The following is a 25,714-nucleotide window of genomic DNA, read 5'->3' as shown; positions in this document are numbered from 1 at the left end:
TCCTTCCTAAGTTGTTATAATATATGCAAGGCGTGCACCGCACGCGGGCGGCACGTCCAGGGGGCGGCAAATCGAGCGATCAGTCACGTAATATTCAAAGTCATTGTCATAATACCCACCATACTTATAGCATAAGAAATGTCTTCGCATGGAGAAAAAAATCCGACCGGCGCGTAATTACTATATTCTTATTTATATTATAGCGTTAGCAGCGCCTCTATTGGCATTTATCAGAATTAAGATGCAATGCGAACCGTCTGTCGGCAGGTTGAACCATCCGGCGGCGCCTGAAAGCCAAGTACCCATAGTCGTGCTCTATGACAGAAGTTGACAGGACTGGCGAAAATAGGGAATCCCCACAGAGCTTCCTTCTCAATTTGCACTTGTTCGCATTCGAACAGCTCTATCGCATATCAAATTGCAATTATTTTGTTAATAATTCTTCTCACATGGGTTTAAGTATAATTAATGATATTTTAACTTGGTTAGGATTAAATCTGAAGCTTAAAGACGTTTCGAGTAGTGAAACAGACATTGACGGTATTGATTTGTTTAATGAAATCAATACTTTAAAGTCGCATTTTCCAGAAAACGAGTCTCATGATCCACAAACCCTCTTACAATATCTTTTTACTAATGACTTAATTTCAACATTTCCGAGCATAGCAATAGCACTAGGAAATTACTTACATTGCCGGTTTCAGTTGCATTTGATGAAAGGTCCTTTCCAAAGTTAAAAATTATATAAAAAACTATTTAAGATCAACAATGCACCAGCAAAGACTAAGTAATTTAGCTATAGTTTCAATTGAACACGAAATCTTAGACAGCTTGGATACAAGAAAACTGATAGCAGATTTCGCAAACATAAAGGCAAGAAGAGTTCTGTAGATAAATATTTATATGGTTTTACACTTAAGTAAACAAAAATAACTTAATAATAATAAATAGTGTTTCTATGTAAAGTATTTCTTTTCTTTTTTCACACCCTTATGAGACAACACTAAAGAACCTTTCTGGCACACTCAGCGTAGGTAGTCGTAGTTAGACGGGGGCAGCATAATCGGTATTGCACACGGGCGTTCAAACAGGCATAGGCACCCCTGACCACCCACATATGATTCTCCCCTAGGTTTTCCTGACGTGCAATTAACTTATTGCCCCTAAAAGTCGGCAATCTTACAGAATTCACAATAACCATATGAAAAACAATATATTTTTGTTTATTTGTTTATTATATACAGTTGTCCAATAGAAAAGTAAACTATCTTCAATTATTAAAAACAAATGGGATTGGTATAAATATTAACACACTAAAAATAAATTTTTAGTTAAAAACAAGTAAAATCATATTCTTTCTATTTACGATTTTGAGGATTCTATGAGCCAAAAAAATGACAAATAAATGGCAAGGAACAATCATTATTTTATTAATACGATCCAAATGCATTTCACCATCAGGCCTCCTCAGTGGATATATCAAGATATCAATCGCTGGTTACGCTTTATATCCAACAGTCATTCCCAGCATGCATCAACAACCATTCCAGCATTCAAATTAAGTACATTTGCATGTTTGGCGATACAAAAATGTTCTACAATTTTTCTTTCTAAATTATTTTCTATTTTATACAATATTTTAGTATTTTTTTCTATTTATATTACAATTAAATTCTCTACAATGTAAAAACCATGCTGATTCCGTTCTTCTCAGTCTAACGGCGGCCTCATGTTCCTTTATTCGCAACTCCAATCTTCTTCTGGTTTCTCCAATGTAATAATTTGGACTTCCACATGTACATGACATTCTGTATACTACACCGGCGATCTTAAATTGGTCTCTGGGCGAATTTTCACTGTTTATTATACTGATAATATTTGACATCTTATTCTTTTGGTTCGCAACTATACATATAGAAAATTCTTTAAATATTGGTTTATATTTTTCAAAAATATTTTTGAAAAATATAAACTGATATTTAAAGAATTTTTGAAAAATTCCTTGCCATTTATTTGTCGTTTTTTGGCTCATAGAATCCTCAAAGTCAGAAATAGAAAGAGTATGATTTTACTTGTTTTTAACTAAAAATTTATTTTTAGTGTGGTAAACTATCTTATTTACAAATCTTTTCAAAATAGACAGTTTGACCGGGCCCTGGACATTTGTCTCATTTGTCTATGCGATGATCCGGTCCCAAGGGCACTGCCAGACAAAGGATCACAGGTTTCTTTGTTAGTCTTTTTGTACCCCCAAATCCTAAGGGAATGGTGTTGTCAATACACAACACAAATATAACTAAATATTTATTTACCAAATTTAGTCTAAAGATAGGCAGTTAAGCACCATCTTGCTTTATGATGGCCTACTATCTACCTTTTGACCAAATTACTTAATCTAATTAATTAAAGTTTAGCTGAATTATAGATTGCAGACTCTTTTTGTCAATAATAGGAGAAGATATTTTTCCTCTTTTCAGTTAACTTTCTTATTGAAACTGATTCCCACATTTCAAACATATTTAAATATTTTTAGTGTATATTAGGCTAATATCAAATTCAGAAATATTCAATTTCATTCAACAATAATAATAAAATTTTGATTTTCTAAACAGTTTTTTTCTTTTTAAACCTCACTAAGAACTTTAAAATTCTAATGTAGAAGGTATGGTTGCTGTACGTTCAAATTCTGTGTGTAGTGTCCTTGTAATCCAAAAAATGATTCTTGGTAGACGACCAAACAGCAATTGGTTAGGAAAACATTACGGTTTATTTAAAACAATTTTTTATTCAAATGCACTTTGGGTTGGTTTATGTTCCCAACCCCTCTTCAGTGCTGTAAAAAATACAAATCAAAGTAAGGTTCACAACATTGGTAATTAAGAAACAACATAATAAACAACATTATAAATTAATCATTAATAAACAACATAACAATAAACTAAACATTCTTAAAACTGTAGGAACAGTTTACAAATTTGAATGCAACTGTCATAATCTGAAAACTTACATCGGCGAAACAGGCCTGTTATTAGTACAAGAATTAAAGAACATGAAGCTGCTATCCATCTAAAACATAACACTTCCCCCTGGTACAGCCGCACAAGTGACAATAATTGTCAAATTAATAAAAACAATATAAAAGTTTTACACATTTAGAAAAAGACCCATACAAAAGGAAATTTAAAGAACACATAGAAATCAAAAAACACCCTACAGATAACTTAATTAATATTTCAGAAGGCATGTCAATAGATCCCCAATGGTATAAATTAATAGAGGGCGCCTCCATGCATTAAACATTGTTTAAAAGCACACCACATTGTACGGAATGTTAGGAAAGAATTGGATAACATTGCTTGTCGGTATACTGTTACTCTGTGAACACCAGTTAACACCAGTTGTCGGTTTTACTGTTTTACCTTTTGTCAGGAATAATTCATATTAACTGAAAATGTAACTGTTCATAGATACGCTAAAATGAATAATCTGTATTTATTTTTTATATAAATAATGTGTTAAACAGCAATGATTTATACTTTTTTCATATTATAGTGAATGGTCATACACCTATGTGATAAAAATATAGTAACACAATTTTAAGTTGTTCCATTATATGACATGTAAGTTTTTTATGTTATTGTTTTTTACCTCCCCCTTTTTTTAACATCATATTTACCAATGTCGTGAACCTTACTTTGATTTGTATTTTTTACAGCACTGAAGAGGAGTTGGGAACATAAACCAACCCAAAATGCATTTGAATAAAAAATTGTTTTAAATAAACCATAATGTTTTCCTAACCAATTGCTGTTTGGTCGTCTACCAAGAATCATTTCTTGGATTACAAGGATGCTACATACAGAATTTAAAATTCTAATTTTAATTAAGATTTCTGAACATAGCAATAGCCATAGACAATGATACTGGAAATCAAACTTTTGTTAATTTAATTTCTTTATTAATAGGATTCAATTAAATATATTTAAAATATTGATGATATAATTTAATATAATATATTAAAATCATTACCATAATTTCCTGCATATGACATGCAAAAATTACTAGAATGGGAGTATGCATCTGCTTTCACACTGATGTTAAAATGCAAATGACTTGTGAGTTAAATGCAGGAAATCATGGAAAATTTAAAGTTATAGATAAAATGAAACTACAGTAAGACCCCGCTTAACATGGGGGATACATTCCTAGATGACAAAGCGCTAAATGAAACAGCGTTAAACAAGATAATTTTAACAGCAAGTAAATAGGGGAAGGGGAACACGCAACCAAAAATTAACAAATTTTACTTTAAGTTATTTTTATATTAATTTGCAAAATAATATATGTTAAATAACACATAAACATATGCACACAGAAATTTAAAGTTCATATTTTGGGATGAAAGTCCTGGCTATTCTGAAATTCTTGAATTTTTTGTGATGAAGAAGTGTAGTGTCATTTGTCACTTCCTTTTTCTTTCCTTCCTTTCTTTCTTTCTCGTCTGGCTTTTGCACTCCTTTCAAAATCTGGATCATTCTCTACAATTTGATCAATGGTTTCAGTTATCACTACCAAACTTTTACTAATAAAATCTGTAGAGAAAGTCTTTGGGTTCTTCGTTTTTAGAATCTCTATTTTCCAGTTCTACACAAATTCTTTGTTCTGCCAGTTCTTGAAAGTAGTCATTGGTAAGGCTCTCACCAGAAGCCTGCAGTAACTCCTCAATATCCTGCTTGTCTACATCTCCTAGTCTTGCTGTATCAATTAGGTTGACAATAGGCTCTTCTCGTTGAAAATTCTTAGATATCTCCAGCCATAACTTCTTCCACACTCTGTTCATACATTTATCAGTTAATTCTTGCCAAGAAAAGTTGATATTGCCTATGGCATCCATAATGTTATATTTTTTTCCAAAATTGCACCAAACAAACATAGATTTAAGGAAAGTACAGCGCTACAACGAATTGCCACCTTTTGCTGATTGGTTTGTGTTAGGCAATCATATTATATACGAATTAAAGAAATGCCACAATAATTTGAATCAATGTAAATTTTGAGCTTTTTTTAGGCTTTGAACAGACAGTGTTATATCAAATCAGTGTTAATCGAGGTAGCATTAAACAAAGTCTTACTGTATATACAACTTTAAAATAATATAAAAAGTATTTATACATTACATTTGATTCGTTTAAGGCAGCAATAAGTTCCTCATCATCCAAAATATTGCCTTTTGAGGTATATAGCATAGTTAAAATTCTTTCTTGAACTTCGGCCAATTGAGCTTGATCAATAGCTATATTTTGAATAAGCAGCTTGTGATCTTCTTCCCGTTCTGGATTTTCTAATCTCATAACATCACTGAAACGAAATACGGTAATTCTTATTATTTTTACATGGCTTTGACAAAGCAATATTTTAAATTACTTCATTTACCTGAGCAGTTGATCTTCTAATCCTGATTGTGTGACATTGAAGTTTATGATTGACGCTTTGATAGAAACTTCGGGTAAATATTGAGGGTTAGCTAATTTTGTTGTCATATAAAGGGAAAAGCTATGACAATAGTAAATGTCATCATTTCCTAAACGTACAGTTAATTGCCTGTTCTGCAAATTAAACAGTTCATAAATTATACTTTAAAATATTTAAAATTACTTATTTAAAAACTTTTTAGGCATCATGCCAAAAAATGAAAGAATTAATTAATTTCTTGATGCATTTTTATAAATATACTAAAGTTTTTGAAGACAAACATTTTGGCTAATTTCTGAAATCAATATATATTATAAGTTTTAACTACTGCTTTGTCAATAAAATAATTTTTTCCATAATTCTGCTATTATATAACTTTTTTTTATTCAAAATAACCCTTTGCACTCCAAAAAATTTTTTATATGAGTGGCATCTGTCCAAAAGTGTGTTTATATTGTTCTACTATATTAAAATAATTATAATTTGCTTTCTATTTGTTAACAACAAACAGATCATCAGTGGAAATAAAAATGTTTTACCATATATACAGAGATGTTATAAGTATTTCATTTTGTCTACCATCAAACTGAAATATTAATAGACCATCACAGCAATTTTTTTACTCTTTTGCACCTAGTGGTCACGAATAGGATTTTTTTAATCACATCCATTGTGTGGACAGCCATCTGGTGAGGGACTGGGGCACAACATAACTGGGATAGATTGCCCATGAAAAATTTCTGAGGTCCTAGGACTCAAATCGTGATATCCACAGCAGTAGGCTGATGCATTTACTGCCTCATCCATCTGGTTCTCTAAAGCAATAGCTTATTTGAGTTTATGAAAAAACATTTAATAAAAATTGTAGATTATTTTATGCTACTAAAATAAAATGTTTTCATTTGTATAATATTATGCTATTGTTCTTAAAATATTTCCCTATAATAATTTTACCATTACTTATTTTAACAATTTTCAAAAACAGAATATAATTATTAAATTGTATTTTCGTCCATACCATCTGCAAGTTATTTGTGTTTGAAAGATGGTGTGGATTATGTAGTGGAGCATATTATATGCTATTATATATTCATGCTACAAAGCAATGGCTGATCCTGTAGACACCTACAGGATCAGCTGCACAGAATATATGGTGAGGCAAATGATGAAAAGGTTTTATTTTCGTTCTAGCAATTTTCTGCAGGGTACAGCACCATCACAAGTTATATGCATGAAAATACAGTACAGTTTGTATTCAATGATTATGCACAATTACTGAATGTAACATATATATAATTATAAATTCATTTCTAATGATCTGCAGGTATTTTTAAAAATTAAAAAGCATTATTTTCAATTACCTTATACTAATACCTTCTATCTCCTTAACTGCTATTTCTGTTCTTACAATATTTCTGAGAAATGTGATTGTGTGGATAATCCTACCCTTTGAGTGTAATAATTTCCATTAACTTCCTATCATCATCCTAAAAATTATTTGTTCTAATCAGAATGTTTCAAAATTTTTAAAAGACCCTTTTCACTAATGATCTAAATGCTGCTATTTTATAAGAGGCCAGGTTGCAAGAAGTGACCAGAATAAAAGTTGGGTAATACATGGATTTACAGAAAACAGTTTGTTTAAACACTAGTATTTGTTAACCTAATTTTCACATCTAGGAAGTGAGCTTCTTTTACCCTAAATTGGTCTAATTTTATATTAACCCATAAGAGTTGTCATTAAACCTTTGCAGGATGTCGTCAATGAGGCTTTCCATGTGATTAAAATGTTATCATCATACTGTGAGTATAGCTCAATTTCCAGTAAATGCTCCTATAGCAATTTAGCTTCCAGTTGTCTGACCACTAACTCACACAAGTCTCTGCACAGTGGATTGTACCACTATATTTTTGCAGGTAAAACCTGCTATTGAACACAAAAAATGAGGTATAATGTAGAAAGTGAATCAGATCCAGTATTTGGTGGTGGTGTTTGCAGTGATGAAATGATTTTAAAGAGATCATGTTAGTGAGCAGAAGCACAGTTCCAATGTGATTGATGGAAACATTGAAATAAAATGACACACTAAGTTATATTTACTGTCCGTTAGTGTACTTCCATTCAACTTATTTAATAGTTGTAAAAGATTCTTGATAGAAAAAGTAAATCCATTAGGAACTGCCAAAGGAATGTTTATCAGAATGTTTCTTGTGGTCACTAGAGATAAAAATTTAAATCTTCTTAAGAATGTTTTGTCTATTTGAAAGCAAGTGTCTCCTTAATTTAGGGTTTGATATATTTGATATAGGGTTAATGACTATAACATTTGTTTTATTAAAGTTATATTTTCCATTTTTATTACTTACAATATTTCTTAAAAAAATAAATATTAAAAAATTACACTAAAATATTAAATATAAATGTTTAATATTTAACTTAAAATTAAAAAATTAATTATTTTTAACTTTAAAAATAATTAAATTTATTATTTACCCCCATTAATGGTTTCATCATTAAAGATTCTAAACATGGATCTAAAGTTTCTCCAACCTACAAAATTAAATTTTAAATATTTAAGACTTTAATTTTGAAATAAAAATTTATATTTATTTAAACGAATAATATCGGTATTTTTTTATATTCAAAAATTTTTATTATATAAATGCCTGAGTTAAAATATTCTTCATTGCTACATTTTAATATACTATAAAATTTTCTTATATAATAATGATATCTTCATTCATTGTTCAATAACGTAATGAAAACCATTTATCTATATAATTATACAAAGTACAGTATCTAATCTGAAATAACATTTATATAGGACAAGAAAAATTCCAAAAAATGCTTAATTATTTCTCTGAAGATATATTCTGTCAGTTTATATATTAAGCCTTAAAAAAGTATATCAAAGTTAATTTTTATAAATAAATTAAACAGATCTTTATATATAAAACTTTAATATAAAATATATTAAAGATCTATATATTTAAACAAAGACAATATATACACACATATAGTGCTGTTTTCTAAAAGAATTTCTGTCAATACATGTATAAGATGACAAAAATAAAGTTCTGTTTTAGGAAAAAAGTAACAGTAACTATAAAAAGGTATTTAATATTACTAATTATTTATTTCATTTTTATAAATGTGCACATTTATATTGTAGTATTTATAATATTTTCAAAATATTATTGTATATCCATTTGCACTTTCTTTCCTTTTTCTTGTTTTGAATTTAGTACAGAGAATCCTTGCTAACTCAAACTTGAATTGTTTGAAACTCCATTAGTTCATNGTCGTAACCCTCAATTAATCCGCTGTTTGTTAGATCGAATTTTAACGCCTGTACGTACAGTGATCATTGTATTGTTGGGATCTGGAAGAAACGAACCTGTTTCGAAGTGACAATAAATATCTTTGTGTTCAATACATCCAAAGTGTATTTATTTCGTACCTTTCCGCTCGCGGGACATTGTACTTGTCGCAACGAAACACCACAATTGCTTGATTGCATGGCTGAAGAGAGGGAGGATGATGGAATAAATTTCCCAGGTCTGAAATTCACAAAAGCTTGGACAACATCCCACAATGTGTTTATTTTATGCACTAATTAAGTACATAACAACAATAAACGTTAACTCCTGGGTCTGGCAACAACTTGTATCACAATCAGGCAGGGGTGCGGAGGCAACAACTCTTGACAGCCCTGCCTAATTGTGATACAAGCATGAACAGCTGTAATAATATCTTTGTCCATCATCCAAAGAAAAATGAAAGCCTTGCTATAGAACACTGTCTCTAACCATATCCCATTGATAGATGACAAGCAAAGACAAATTTGCATGCAAAGCAACTGCTATGCATCCTGCCATTAACACCCCAACAATATTGGCTTCATTTGCAGTAATGAAACAACAAAAAGTATGGATTGTTACAGACTGGCAACTGTTGTATTAATTTCAATTACACTTACCTCAACATTGGCTCATTAGAAGTATTTTTATTAGCATACTTTTCTGTAAATTGTTTAAATCAGGGGGGTTACTCTTCTTTACTGTTATGTATAATTGACATTAAAATCATTCCTTTCATTTATAAAGCCTTACAAAACAGATTGATTTTTGTTATTTAAAAATGTCTGAATTCCTTGGAAATGCTTTACTCTCTTAAAATGCCCTGCAATTGTAAAATGTTTCTATGCGACAACTTTTACCTCACTGTATTATGGTACAGAAGCATGTTTTAGTTTAAAGCAGGTCAAAGATATCTTCTTTGACACTATATCTACAAAAAAAAAAAAACCATTATAATCACTGTTTCAAATCTCCTTAGCAATTAAATATGGTACTGACAACTAAGCTTCATGGGTATTAATTAAATTACTNTGGGTTTAATTTTATTTTGAATAAATAATCACAATAGAAAAAATATTTTATTTTTAATAAATTCTAACGAATTTTAAAAGAATGCATATAGTTTACACAGATTTCTACCATTCATTTCTAGAATTAATGACTAATTATTTTAAAGATTGAGAAGCAAAAATACTGCATTTGATAGATTATATGTGTAAAATCAATAACAAATGTACAACCAGACAGTAGAAAAAATGCATTAAATATTAAATAACTTTGTATATAACTTAATTAAGATTACCTGTTTTTGTGGATCAATTATTAAAGGCCATCGTTTTCCTCTAGTAATTAAAATGGCATTTTCTCTAGATTGGGCATATCTCGGTAACCCATAACTTTCCCACTGTTGAATTTCATAAGGATTGGTCATGAATCTGATGAGATTAAATTCGGTGGAAACAGGAATATCAAGTTCAATACTTTTATTTATCCATTCCTTAATAATCTGAAATTTAAAAAATTATTACTTTTAACTTATAATTAAAAATTTAATTTATTTTTATTGGCTCAAGTGATAGTGTGTATAAATATTTAACAGTTAAAAACAGTTAAAATTAGGCATTACTGCTGCCAAACTATTTTCAATATTGATATTATACGGTATGTAGTTGATATTATGCCATGTTCTATTATAAATTGAAATCAAGGCACAGTTATTAAAACAATTGTTATATATATCAACTTCACAGACACATCTTTATGTAAAACTTTCATATATTTAACATTGCAACATTTTTGTTGTAAGGTGCATTTATTGTACTAAAATTTAGTATTTCTAGAGTTTAGTAAAATATTTGGTTTGACATCTGAAAAAGAGAAACAGGCACAATAAATATCTTATCCATTTTTGTAAGTGTTGTAGGTATAAAATGATGCTTATGCAAGAATAAAATCTTTTTGTAAAATCTCTAAAATATAAACATGGAAGATGAAAATTATCAAATGTGATACATATAATGCATCTTCATTTCTTGGGAAACTTTTTGTTTTAATCAATTTTTCAAAGAATTATTTAAATAATTATCTACAAAACATTTATTTTATTTGTCAATAAATGAGTTGTTTGATCTTTCATGATGAATGTTTTATCTTTAATTATGACTCTATTGTAATGTTTCATACATATGTTTTCTAACACTGTGTATGGTGTGTGTAATAAAAATGATAATTATTATACAATGATATGCATGTTTATTACACACATATCATCGTGTAATAGTTTATGTTAAATACTGTATAATAAATCAAAAACTTATATACAATCATACGACACTTGAAAGAGACAATTAAAAAAAGAAGTGTCTCAGTTTCCCATCAAAAGCTGTTTGTGGGAATAATTTGGAAGAATGTTTTCAAAAATCAAAGATATACTCATTAATAAAAAAAAGAAGAGAAGGTGTTCTTATTGTTGAATAAAGAAAAAAGTACTTGATCTTGCTCTGCTGAACCATCATAAAATTTGAAATATCACAATACTGTTCAATTTAAAAGTGAAGAAATCAATAAATTCTATTTCCATTTTTGAACCACAACTGTCATTTGATCTTACCAGACTTGAATTCTTGATGTTTGAAAAACATAAGTACAGTTCAGAACAATTTCAACCCATTAGTTCCCAAATCCCTCTCTCTTGATGTGAAGTGTAATGTTATCTAAAGAATTGTATTTGACAGAAAATTTACAATATAATATACACTCATTGACAAAAAAAGTTACATGCCCAATCAAAATTCTCCCATTACTGCACAAATCTGTTCTTTGAATGCCCGTGTGACACAGTCAAACACATTAAGCACAATTGATGGAGATTGAGAAATGTTTGAGTTTTGAACATTTGGTTGAAGGAAACAAAATGGCCATTTTGCTGAATTGCCTGCTATCTGGTCATTCTGATCCAACTATAAAAAGTATTGGGTACAGTGGATATGTGAGAGCACACACACACCAAGACATGATTGTGTGGCCGCCGGCCATAATATTGTATAAAATATATTAAAGATCTATATATTTAAACAAAGACAATATATACACACATATAGTGCTGTTTTCTAAAAGAATTTCTGTCAATACATGTATAAGATGACAAAAATAAAGTTCTGTTTTAGGAAAAAAGTAACAGTAACTATAAAAAGGTATTTAATATTACTAATTATTTATTTCATTTTTATAAATGTGCACATTTATATTGTAGTATTTATAATATTTTCAAAATATTATTGTATATCCATTTGCACTTTCTTTCCTTTTTCTTGTTTTGAATTTAGTACAGAGAATCCTTGCTAACTCAAACTTGAATTGTTTGAAACTCCATTAGTTCATAACTGTACTATTTGTCATTAATGGAAATATAGAGGAATATACATTAAGGAATTTGGTTAGTTCAAAATATGGCTACTTCAAAATTTGAAGTGAAAATTCTATCAGAACTGAGATATGCATATGTTAACTCATTCATTTAGATTGAAATGTCTCCATACTATAAGAGAACAATGACCAAGAACAACTCTAATGTGGTTAATATGGCTTTACTTTTACAGTAACATTTTCAAGTGTCACCTTACCTAAGAATTATTCTTTTCTTCCTTTTATCTCATAAAATACAGCTGGTTTTCAAGATTGCAAGATTGGAATACAAGTAGAAGATTGAGATATTTGTAAAACTTTAGTCTATTACATTTGGGCCACTAAAAAGTAATTTGGGCTACATTTTAAAAAATACTTTTTACTTTCTATAAAACCTATCTGGCAACTTGTGAGATTCTCAGCAGATATGTGCTGTTTACCTGCAGTTTATTCATATTATTATTATTAATTTTAAAAAAATAGTGTTCTATATACATAGCTGTATTCTGTTTGCTTACTAAATTACATCAGTTACAAGGCATTTGGCAAACTGTACAGAAATATGTAAATTAGTGATGTAATGAATATTCTGTTACTATTCGGTATTCGGCCTATTTTTTGCTATATTGGATGAATACTAAACATTTAAATCACTATTCAACTGAATACTGAATACCTAAAAACAGGAATGAGAAATAACAAAAACACAGTAAATTAATCATTTTGGTATTTAGATTTAATGTTATTGGGTAGTGTTGTTTGTTAATATTTATTTATAACTTATAACATGCACTAAATAAAAAAGAAAATATTAGTCACATGTATTCACAATTTATAATTACAAAGATCAGCACACGTACAGTACACACCTATTCGTTCGAGAATCGTCACACATCCGAGGGTCTGTCCCTGCCTATCCTCCTTTTTAAGCACTCGTCTTTGCTCTTCCCTTTCTTTTTCATCTATTGCTCTAGTCCACGTATGACTATGCATACATCATAATACCCCACTCATGATACTTTTGATTTGTCACTTTTCTGTCGTAGATTCCCCATTTTACAATTACGTGACTCATAGCCTGGTGATAATGGAAAAAAGAGACAGATAGGACGTCAGTATAAGCCACAGTTATGATTTTACAGATTTGAAACAGCTTGGTAGCCCAAACGGTCCCAGGCTTTCGCCTGTGCATGCTAAGTGACTTTCATTGCAAGCATTTAGCTTTCCGAAGTCTATGACAACAATTGTTTGGAACTGACGGCCGCGAATTTCGTGCCAATAAGCTGCCTCGACTTGTTCGATTATGTTATCAACTCAATTTCACATTTATTTTCACATTTTCACTTTGAGGTCCTTCTCTGTTCTTTTTCCGTTATTTACACGTTTAGGTCATTTCGTTGTTATCCACATTTGATATCATCATTTATCACATACTTCCATGATGCTCTTGTCTGTCAGCTACAACTGCCAAGAATTAATGCGATTGGCAAAGCGTAGTGACAGCAGGCCAATAGAGAGCCTCCTTGCCATAATGTGGTTTGCGCGCCAATTTTTGTAGTTCGTTAATCAAGCCGAATAGTTTGGCCGAATATTCAGCTATTCGGCCACGCTCCTGGCCGAATATTCGGTATTTGGCCTGAGGTTGAATATACTATTCGTTGCAACACTAATGTAAATCTTAAATAATTTGAAACTTGATAATCCAAAGTCACAATTACTTTGTCTCTTGAATTTCAAACTAACAAGAATTTCTTGTATTGATTACTAAATGGTGTCCTTTTAGTAGCTACATTTTTATCTTACCTTGGAAATAATCCTGATATCTATATAAAATGCTAATAAATTTCTAGGTATCTAAATGATACAGAAATGATTTCTTTTCTTGTATCATTTATGTTTTTTCTCTAAAGATCATTCTGAACTTTCAAACACCATAGATTATATTGATTATTTCAAGATAAATGTAAAAAGAAAAAGTGAAGGATACTACATTATTATTATTTAGTAATAATTTTTTGTTTTTAAGATTCAAGTAAATTTAATAAATTTCAGTTACTGATAACAAGGTTATAAATTCTTCATATTTATATAAAATTGTTTACGTTAGCATTTTGTGATTGCAAGAATAAACAAAGAGTTATGATTCTTTGTTTATTTATAAAAATACAGAAAAGTCTAGAAATGGACCAGCAAACCATCCTTTCAAACCCAGAAATGGGTTTGAAACTGCTTAGAAGTAGGAAGTAGATGAAGATATATATACAGGCATACCCCAGGTTATGTACAGTATATAATGACTTCTTAGTTAATTAGTCAAATAGTAGTTGTATAGTGAATTAAAATTTCCCTTACATTTTCTATTATTTATTTTATTTTTTTTTATTTTATTTATTTAAGTTTCACCTGATGAAAAGTTTTTGATTAATGACCAATATAGGTTTATGTCCCAGCATTCTCCAGAAGATGCCCTCGTTAAATTGAGTGATAGTCTACAGCAAGGAAAGAAGAGATTGATGTGTTTGTTAATATTTCTAGATATCAAAGTTGTATTTTTGACAATGCCTAGTGCCCTCAATTTTAAAATTTATCAGAGACACCAAAGTAACACAAAATATTTTCTATTTGCTCAAGCATTTCTTAAAAGACAGACGAGCTGAGCTTAATTTGGGCTTTGTTAAAAAACCTGCTCCCTAAATAAAAAATGTCCTCAAGGCTCAGTATCTGGACTGCTTCTCTGGATTGTTGTTATAAATTACTTGATAATTAAATTATCAGACTGTTTCTGTTCATCAGTTATAAAATCAGCTTTAACATTAAAAAATAATTAATTATTGAGGATTTGACAAATTTTCTTAAAACCTAAACATTTTTGGTCTTTTCCTGGACTCCTGGACACATGATGCAAACATCAGTTAGGTGGAAACACAGGTGGATAAAGTGTTGTATTGGTGGGAATAGCATCACATCGTGGCAGGGGTAGAAATATATGATGTCATATCTGCAGTTTGATTTACTGTGAGATGGTCGAGAGAGAGAAAGAGACAAAAAAATGAAATTGTCCTTTTCAAATGCTCCAAGAAAACAACAAATAAAAATATAAAGCAAAAAAAACAAAAAAAACGAAAGAAACCATTAAGTCTATACAGCATTATAAGTGGATAATGAAGGTTTGCTTAAATAATGGGTATATGAGTTGTATTTTGAGATAAGCTAGATTTATTATTGTTGAAAAAACTAAATTTTATTGTCATTACAATTATAACTTTTGAATAACCACAGTTTTAAAGGATATTATTGTACTACACAATTTTAAAATTTTTCTTTTATCAATTCTAGTGAGTGTCAGTCTTACTCATATTACTTTATATTTGTTTTGTTTTGGCTGAATAAATTATATTAATCGAAACATTTAAATAATGTCAAAGTATTTCTTTTTGTTAAATTTTTCTCCTGTTATCTAAATATATAAAATTACTTGTCCTGACTGACTGACTGATTGATTCATCATTGTCCAGAGCAAACCACTGAACCTAAAGAGGTGAAATTTTGTACACTATTAGGATACTTCATGAAAATGCACACTAAGAAGAGATTTTTGGAAATTCTCCCCATGGGGGAGAGGGAGAGGATTAAGGCTTAACCTGAAGAACGGCTTCTACTGTAATATTTTAAATGCGATTTTTTTGTTTTCAACTACATTTAGTTTTCATTCAGTACTTAGATGTATTAAATTGATAACATTTCAAACATTGTTATAAATATTTTTATATATTTCGATTTTTTAACCAAATGTTCGAACCGTTATAAATTTGAATTTGTTATTGCATATTGGTTCGATTATAGAATGATTGTAAACATTCCAGAAAATTGGCCAAATTGAAAATAGTTCATTTGATGAACTATTTTCAATTTGATAAATGATGAGAATTGCTGAGAAATACTCAGCAATTCTCATCATTCTCAGTGGTAGATGTTATATAACAATTACTATGGTTGTTGAAATACTGAATATAAATGGGGTTTGCTTGCAAAATCCGCACGGGCAAAGTCATGGGTAACAGCTAGTTACCTATATATGTGGCAATGATTTGTGTTATATGTTCTTTGTTTGTATTTTTATTTTTCTAATAAATAAATGGCCATGGGGCATTTATTTCTCCTCGTTTACAATGCTCACGGATCTGGTTACATGTGCGAGTCCCGAAACTGGCCAGTTCACAATCTGTTTTAATCATCTTATAATGCTAATTAAAACTAACTTAAATTAAACTAAAACTAATGTTACTTAGATTAGAGAAAGAATAAAGATTATATTAGAAGGGGGTCCGTTTTATTTGTTTAGCGAGTTGGGCAATTTGCGATGTCTATCACAATTAATTGAGAAGATACAACCTGACCAAGTGGACACCATTTGACAGGATAAAATACCCAATTACAAATCCTTCTTTATATCTTGATAGTACCAGTTTTTTAACACAACTCCTCTGAATCTCCGTTGACTGAGTCTCTCTCTCTGGTTCCTTTCTCATTGTCACCCTGTCTTACTCACACCTTTCTCCTCTCTCCTCACATGCTTCTCCTCTCACTTGACTCTCCAAGAAAAGAACAAAAGCTTGTCTCCCTATGTTGTGAAGTTGGTCGATGCCCCTTCCAGCCCAAAACTAGCCAGAAAACACATATAGGTTGGGAGAGTTGAACAAGGAAAATAGTGCAGTTTAATTATGTAGATGAAGAAATTACAGATAACTTAAAAGATTAATTAATAAAACGTATATATACATGGTGGGATACACCACAATATATTTAACACTTTTACTTTTTTTTTTAATCAAAAATAAAAATAAACATAGTCTTACACTCTGAATTTTTAAATCTTGCATATGTTAATTTAATATCAAAACACAGAAGAAATTATTATAATTTAGTTATAAAAAATCAAATTTAATATATTATATTAATAAAAAAAATACCTCTTCTATTAAAACTGGTAATCCAAGTCTTACACAATTTTCTAAATTCAATAAGAAATCATCATCTGAGAATTTTAATACTTTCAAGCTATTGTTTTGTTCCATACACTTTATCCAATGATTAGCCTGAAGATAATAGAAAGTTTTATTTTAATAATAAATTTAATAATATAATTTATTATTTATTATATTAGAAATATATAAAAATTCTCAAGTATCAAATTTAATATGAAGTTTTAAATTTAATTTAGGGCATATGTACAGTTCTTATGAGGCATGATGTTGTGGCTTTTCACAAGCTTTAACATTGTGAAAGTGCACAAAAAATAATCGATCTGGACTTCGTTGTTTCATCCATGACCTTAGTTTTCAAAATAATATTGTTTAAAACTGAGTGTTTTGTAGTTCTATTAGCATATAAGTTATCAGAGGAAGATGAAATATAACAGTTGTTGTAGTATAGTTAGTAAAGCTTACGGCTTCCACTCTAAGATCAAAGGATTGAATCCACAAAGTATTANCTCTCTTAAACTGCCCTGCAATTGTAAAATGTTTCTATGCGACAACTTTTACCTCACTGTATTATGGTACAGAAGCATGTTTTAGTTTAAAGCAGGTCAAAGATATCTTCTTTGACACTATATCTACAAAAAAAAAAAAACCATTATAATCACTGTTTCAAATCTCCTTAGCAATTAAATATGGTACTGACAACTAAGCTTCATGGGTATTAATTAAATTACTTAATTAATTTAATTAATTAATTGGTTCCTTAGAAAGGGTTAGTGCTACTATTTCCTATATGTTAAAGTGGTTAGTGCTACTATTTCCTATATGTTAAAGTGATAGTAATTTCCCTAAAACTTTTTTCAATGGGATTCATAAATGAGACTATAATTTAAAAATTCAAGAATCTTAAAATATTAATAAAAAAATGACACAAGAAATTAGTGTAAAGCAAAAAGATGTGATGTGAATTTACTTCAAATTTCTGCTGTTCTCTGAACTTCTAAGATGATTTTTCATTAAAATTCACTTTTTTCTGGTGATAACATATATGCTTTTAGATAGCAATTCTTTGTGATTCATTCATACATAAAAGAATCAAATGTTCTGGGTGAATGCTAAACAATATCCAATACCAATTTTTATCATAACATTAAAAATTGTATGAGGAAAATAAGTTCTGAAAATTCATTAATATTATGAATTATTTTCAATGAATAATACTGTAGATTTATGTATTTATTCAGATGATATTTATATTTGAAAATATCTCTTGATATCTAATATTATATTTCTACTTCGTTTATAAAAAGTTACAGTAGAGCATCGATTATCCGACTCAATTGGAGACTCAGGTTGGTCAGATAACTGAAAAAATCGGATAATCGAAAAGAATGAAAAAAATACATTATTAGCATAGTATATTAGTATAATAGTATATCACTATTAACCAACTTTGCATTGAATTTTCATCGATGTTAAGCCTAACAATTTTTTAAAAATAATAATCGTCGCTATTATATCGTTAAAAATTATTTTAAAATTATTTTATTGCTCACAAAACAAACCACCACTCATAATTAGAAAATTAAGCCTCGTTTAAATACTGGCCTCCCTTCAATGGTGGAGTCGATGTTGCCATCTAAAACACGCAAAAATTTAACGAAAATAATATTAAAGTAGCCAAGACATAGCCAAATATTGTAGCGCCACATCACTAGCGGACATTTGAAATTTGCCGACTAGAATGGTCGGTTAACCGAAATGATGGTTAATCGGGGTCGGATAATCGATGCTCTACTGTAATTACTAAAATGCCAACAACAGAATTTTTACATAACATTAACTATTAAAGAAAAAGACACAATAATTTGCTACCAATTCTTGATTATAATATTTATTAATATATTTCATTTCTAAAATGCATTTACAAATTTAGACATAAAAATACTTACAGATGCTCTGAATTCATTGGTAAAGGCTCCTAAGTAAGCAATACATGCTGCCGATAATAAAGAATCACCAATTACAACAGCTAGTTTATTTTCATTTTCCTAAATGGATTATAAAATTCAGAATTAAATATTTTTAAAGTTAAACTAGCCACTGTAATTAATTTAATGAATTAACTAATACACCTTTATTTAACATTTGATAAGATTGAAGAAATGCTAATATTTTTGACCTGGTTAATGGGCCAAAAATGGCATGTGTGAACAGGGCATTGACATTGTTCTTACATCTGTTCATGCCCAAAGATGATCCATTAACTTAGGTCAACAGTGTTAGTGTTTCTCCAATATTACCCATTTGTTAAAGATATATTGGTTACTTCATTAAAAATTTTTAATATATGTTTGCTTATTACTAGTTTTAATTACTATTTAGTTTTATAAAATAATAATTTTATTTTATATATGAATTTTAACATTAGATATTTTTAATAATAATTATGATGTAAAATTGATATACAGTGGTACCTCAAGATACAAAATTAATCTATTCTGAAACTCAGATTGTATCGTGAAAATGCCATAAGGTGAATCATTTTTCCCCATGTGATTACATGTAAAACCAAATAATTCGTTCCAACACGAAAAACACACTCAAATTAAAGCTAAGTAGTACATTGAAAAAAAAACTTTAGTAAGGAAAACACTGAAAAATGCATTTTGTAGTTGTAAATGTATAAATAACCATAATAAAATAATAATTGATTAAAAAAAATGTAGTTTTATTTGCACTTTACCTTTGAGGATAGACATTGGTGGAGGTGTAAACTGGTGGCAGAGGAGAGGGAGAAGGGAAATGATACTAAAATTTAACTTACATAACATAATGTAACAATAACTTAAAAATAATTTAACACTAATTGTTTAACTTTTCTGTTTTATATATATATTTTAAATTTTTTATTTACTGCTTTTTGCTTTCTTTCCTTCACTTCCAACAGCACTTTCACTGGAAAGAGTTCGCTTGGTAAAATATCTATCCAAAGAGGTTTGGCTTTACCTACTTTTTAAAATGTTTCTAAAATTACTTAGGCAAATGTAATTAATCCAAGCAGCAAATACGGCCAGTGTGAACCTTTTTGGGATGTTTCTTTTCAATAAAATCAGTCACTTTCTGATAATACCTCAAGATTTCCTTTATCGAGTGAGATCCTTCCACGACGAAACAAACACGCGGACTGAGACCGATGAACAGAAATGAATAAAAAATGGTGCTGCAAACTAATGTAACGTCGTATGGTGAGATTTTGTTCATATCGTGGAGCAAAATTATGTTCAAATTTCATGTCGTATCCTGAAAATTTCATATGCTGGGGCGTTTGTATCCTGAGGTACCACTATACCGTGTTAATGTTATGATTGGGAATGATACATGGATTTGTGGATAATATAAATTTTCAAACTTTGGCTCTTTAAATTGATTCTTTTTGCTCCTGTATTTTAATATGAATCCCAGATTTTGATAAATTAATTTTGAGAATGAAAAGCGATTAAATGGTTTCTACACCTGAAGCGATATTTTCCATCGTTCTGCTTCATCTGAAAGTGCACTAGTAAGTTGAGAAGCTCTTTTCAATTGTGTTGCAGTTTGTGTAATATCCATTTCTAACATTCCTTGTTTCTCTAAATTCAATTTATACTCTTTTCTTAAATCGTTAATATAGCTTTCAACTTCAGCAAGTTTTAATTCTTTTTCTTTTAATGTAGCTTTAATTTCATTAAGTTCTCGTTCCACTTCTGCCAATCTGTAATAATAAGAATTTTTAATTCTTTATTTAAAAGTCTAATTGATAAATATTTAAGAATTTCTTTACTATGTACAAAGCAAACTTGGCATGTCATTTTTAAAAATTATACTTTTATTACTAATTTTTAACTTGAACGAGCTCATTATATAGTCACATACAAGTGCTATATGACAGTAATATATATTTAATATACAATTTTAAATATAAAAGAGTACTGTACATATATTGTGTTAAAATTTTCATTAAATCTAACTTCATCCAACGTATAACACCCAATCTCTCTCTATTGCTCCAACCCTCTGATCTTAAACCACCAAAATTTAATGCCATCAATGCCCCTCATATACAAGTTAGCATGCCAAATTTCATTTTTTAGTCTTTACTCCATTCTGAGATATTAAACAAAATACAGTAGATACCAATGCGCACACACACATGCTCACCTGCAGTGATAGAATTTTCCCCCAATTTTTTGATTTTTTGGCTCAGGTATATTAGACTGATCTAAAATCTACAATATCTTAAGGAATTCTGTTTACATAGAAAAGATTTTTGCAGATTGTGTAAAGAACAACTGAAACAATACAATACTTCACTTTTTGAATACTGAATAACAGAAATCACAGTACAGTTAAATCTTTTATTGACATGAGCTTAAAAAACATGTAATATATTAAACCATTCAGAATTTATATATTAAAAATATATAAAGAAATGTATTAATAAGAGCAACTATAATCATTATATTCATTTATATTTGTTTAATGGATATTTTATATTTAACTGTTTTATTATGAATTAACAATTAACAATTGTAAATTATAACTACTTCGACAAAAAATTTCATTGGTATATGTTTTTTTAAGATTCATAAATTATTCAATACTGATGAAATTACTATTAATAAAAAAATTACCTCTCTCTCTTGGGTTGAACTGCTTTAAATACATGAGCATATGAATATATTGCCTTGACCCACATACATATTGACTTACAAGCCTGTATAAATATAACAGTATATTAAATACTTAATAATTAAATAATGATATATATGTTTATATGTATTAATATAATATATTATATTGTTTATAAAATGAATTTTGCAATAAAGTTATTTCCTCTTCTCTAATGTTAATTCAAAATCGAACCTATGCTGAAATAATAATCACAACAGTTCGACTTACTTGAATTTTTATCAAATATTAGTGGTAATGATGATAATTTATATATATTTTAAAATAATGAATTAAAAATTAAAGACACTAATGTTTAAACATTATAAGTTTCCAAAATGATCAAATATTAAATTTGTAAGCTAAACTAAATCTGAAAATGTTTATTTAATCAAAGGCATAGCAACTTATTAGCAAGGATAAACATATGACCCAGTATTAAATGAGAAAAATTGCTATAAAATCTAACACAAATTATTGAGATTTTGATTTTGAGTACTTTTCTATAGTGGAAACTGTTTACTCATGTATGAGCCATTAGAATTCATCATCCAACTTTACTTCTAATTATGTGTATTTATGATCTTGTGTTTTCTTTGATCTTGTGACATCTTTGCCAATAAGTGCATGATTGACCAATTACTTTCAAATCATTGCTCTCTAACTTTAGCTTGTGTGTTCAAGTTTCACATTGTAAACAATCAACTAAAAATTTCACAGTTTATACAACAGTTGGACAGTTTTCTTTATTGTTATTTGGACTGACCATTAACAATAAATAATTAAAAACAAATCATCAATAAAAAGTTAAATTCTATGCTAATTAAATTAAAATACTAATACAGGTAGGCCTCCTACAACGCGGTACCTTTACAACACGTTTTCGTTCCAACGCGGTTGGAAAAATGCGGAAATTTTCTTACAACGCGGTACTTTTACAACGCGGTTTATGGTATTTAGAAACGAATTATCTTTCACATAACAGAAAAATCTCAACGGATCACTTAATACGCGCCACAGTTTGGTGTACAGAGCTAAATGTCCTCGAAAACAGCTGTTTGTCCACGCTGACGTGTTATTCCCATAAAAGTTTCAGGGGAAGGCCGGTTTCTAGACGGATGTGCATCAGTTACCATAAACACTCAAAATATATCACTGAATTTTCGATAATTTATACTCTTTCAATAGGTGGGGACCGCAAAAATGGTCCAAAATACAGTATAAACTTCTATTGGGTGTATATTTTTAACAACATAGTGAAGGAAAGTTATTTTTTTGCGATTTTTACTGTCCACAAAACTGCTTGAAAAAATTTTAGCCATAACAATGTCGAACAATGTCGAATGAAAAGAAAGGACCGTCATAATAAGGAAATTTATTAATATATCTCTTCAAACAAAGATAGAAATTTTGGATTGAATTAAAAATCAAGAGCGGATAGCTGATATTGGTAGGCATTTTAATTTAAATGAGTCAACTATTCGGTTGATTAAGCAATAGGAAGAAAAGATTAGGAATTCAGTCACATCCGGATCATCTATTCTTGCAAAAAATGTTGCTCGTCTGAGAGCACCTATAATAAAAAAAAACAAATGGAACAAGTGCTAATATTATGGGTAGAAGATATGAACAAGAAACGGTTGCCTTTAAATAAAAGTGCAGTTAAACACAAAGCCTTAAAAATATTTGATTATTTAAAACAAATGGGACAGTCGTCGGCTGATGAAACCAGTGTTAAATTCGTGGCTAGCAATGGCTGGTTTGAAAAATTCAAAAAACGCCATTCAAACGGCAAGTTTTTCTCTTTTTAGAACCGAATCCCAGTTTTTGTATTAAGTTGGTGTCTCTTATAACGCGATTTCCCACAACGTGGTATTTTCAAGGAACGTATCTACCGCATTGTAGGAGGCCTACCTGTAATATTAATACTGAAAATCTTAAAACACCTCTGTTTTATTCATCATCAGTTTGTACTATCAGAAATATATAATAATTCATATATATGGCCCCAAGCATTGTAAATCCATAATACATGTCTGATCATATTATTACAGACATAGACCGACTAATACTAAATCAATAATATATACTGTATTGATTTTTAAAATTTATCAAAATTTCTCTATTCCGATATCTTCATAACAATTTGCTTATTTTGAAAATAAAAGATTAATAAAGGATTGTTATGAATTGTAGGAAAAAATTTCCCAACCAATGTCAGCTAAAAATTTATAATTTCATATTCATAAATCTGAATTTATTTTTTGAAATGTATTACATTTAAACTCAAATTCAAATAATTCAGTTTGATCACAATGAAATAATGATAAAAATTTTTACAAGTTTCATAAATTTAATTTATTTGTGTGTACATTTATACAAATCTAGTCAATATTTACATTTAATATATAGCACTTACACTATTTTTATGTTATATTTAGCATAAATTTATTTATGGAAGAAATAATTAATCTTTGTTTGTAAAGTAATCAAGACATCTTTAACAGTAGATAAGTAATAAGTAGATATTCTATAACAAAGTCTGGAGCAAGTTCCTCATCAAACACTACATAATGTGAGGTCCCAAAAACGGGTTGATATTAAAGATTTATTATTAGAAATTTATTAAAACGAAACTAGAAAAAAAATTGTCTATTGTTAAAAACCGATCAAAGATCAGATTAGTTGTGATAGTTATATGAAACTGCGACGAGAGAAAAAAAAAATGCTATTGATGTAAACAGAACGCAATAATTATAAATGATTAATAATTGTAAACGAACGACCGGCAGTAGGGATGGACCTTTGACAAGTCGGTCATATGCAAATAATTAGAACATTGAAATTTTGAAAAGGGGGAAAGGTTAATAACAAAAAGGGACATCACGTTAAATTTCGAAAACATCACAGACTAGACAACAATGGTGGAAAATATGAGTGCAAATTTCAAAGTTCCATCAACATTTTGCATCCAGAGTAACGGATGGTGTCAAGTAGATTCTTTGAAGCAGATCTTTCTGGTGACTTGAACAGGAATCGTCTTTCGCTTAGAGACAGAGGAGAGACCAATCGGGGAGCGAGAAAAAAAGGGACGTAGAAGCAATCAGAAGAAAACAAAACAAAGAACGGAGATTGATATAATCCCTGATTTTCAAGGACAGACTCACTTTCTGAAAACTGCACCTGCACATGGTTAGTCAACGCGCAAAAGCAGTTTTCTGTCTGTTGTGCCCAACTGGTAACCTGTGACTACAGACTCAGACTGCAGACACAGACTAACGAATCTCCACACCTGCCGTTGCCCTGGAGCTTTCCTTCGAGCAACATTAGAAACACCTTCGACAATTCAAACCTCCAATTGTATAAAGAACATTTTTGTTCCTTAGTGTAAGTTTACTTTTATGTTTAAAATAAATGGGTTTTTGTGAGATTCTTGTCATCTGTGTCTCCTCTGCCACACCCACATGTGAACGACCCTAGATCATCCTGACGCGGGATTAACAATTCCCCCTGGATGTCAGCGAACTTACAATAACCATTACAAAAGATATGGTGGTTATGTAATAGCTGACGAGGGGCTTGTTCCAAAATGCATTCCACAACAAAATACAGTAGACCCCCCTATAAAACGGGTTCCTATAATTACGATTCCTATAAGACAGCGAAAAAATTGCGACGGTATCCGTAAAAAACGGTAAAAAAACTCCTATAATTACGTAAAACGTCATCAGGCAGCCGAACTACTTTCCGCGCCCTGTCAAACGCCACGCCACGGAGAGATTACTATC

The 25,714-nt window shown here is 29.7% G+C and overlaps 1 protein-coding gene across 1 annotated transcript in view; it reads right to left on the bottom strand.

The window, feature by feature from the left end:
• Positions 1-5,003: 5,003 nt before the first annotated feature.
• Positions 5,004-25,714, bottom strand: part of LOC111639621 (dynein heavy chain 6, axonemal-like) — a gene marked incomplete at its 5' end in the record, with an annotated part of 117,688 nt that continues 96,977 nt past the window's right edge. Inside the window, 7 exons of the mRNA XM_023385518.1 lie at positions 5,004-5,358; positions 5,434-5,606; positions 7,967-8,023; positions 10,136-10,339; positions 19,169-19,267; positions 20,733-20,970; positions 21,890-21,972. Coding sequence (XP_023241286.1) covers positions 5,091-5,358; positions 5,434-5,606; positions 7,967-8,023; positions 10,136-10,339; positions 19,169-19,267; positions 20,733-20,970; positions 21,890-21,972 — 1,122 coding nt within the window. The remainder of the gene's footprint in view (positions 5,359-5,433; positions 5,607-7,966; positions 8,024-10,135; positions 10,340-19,168; positions 19,268-20,732; positions 20,971-21,889; positions 21,973-25,714) is intronic.

The sequence above is a fragment of the Centruroides sculpturatus genome, unplaced genomic scaffold, assembly GCF_000671375.1.
Source record: "Centruroides sculpturatus isolate CEXI.00-Female unplaced genomic scaffold, Cexi_2.0 scaffold1335, whole genome shotgun sequence".
NCBI classification, from domain to species: domain Eukaryota; kingdom Metazoa; phylum Arthropoda; class Arachnida; order Scorpiones; family Buthidae; genus Centruroides; species Centruroides sculpturatus.
Note: the sequence above shows the minus strand (reverse complement) of the source record. Positions and strands in the feature narration are given on the sequence as shown.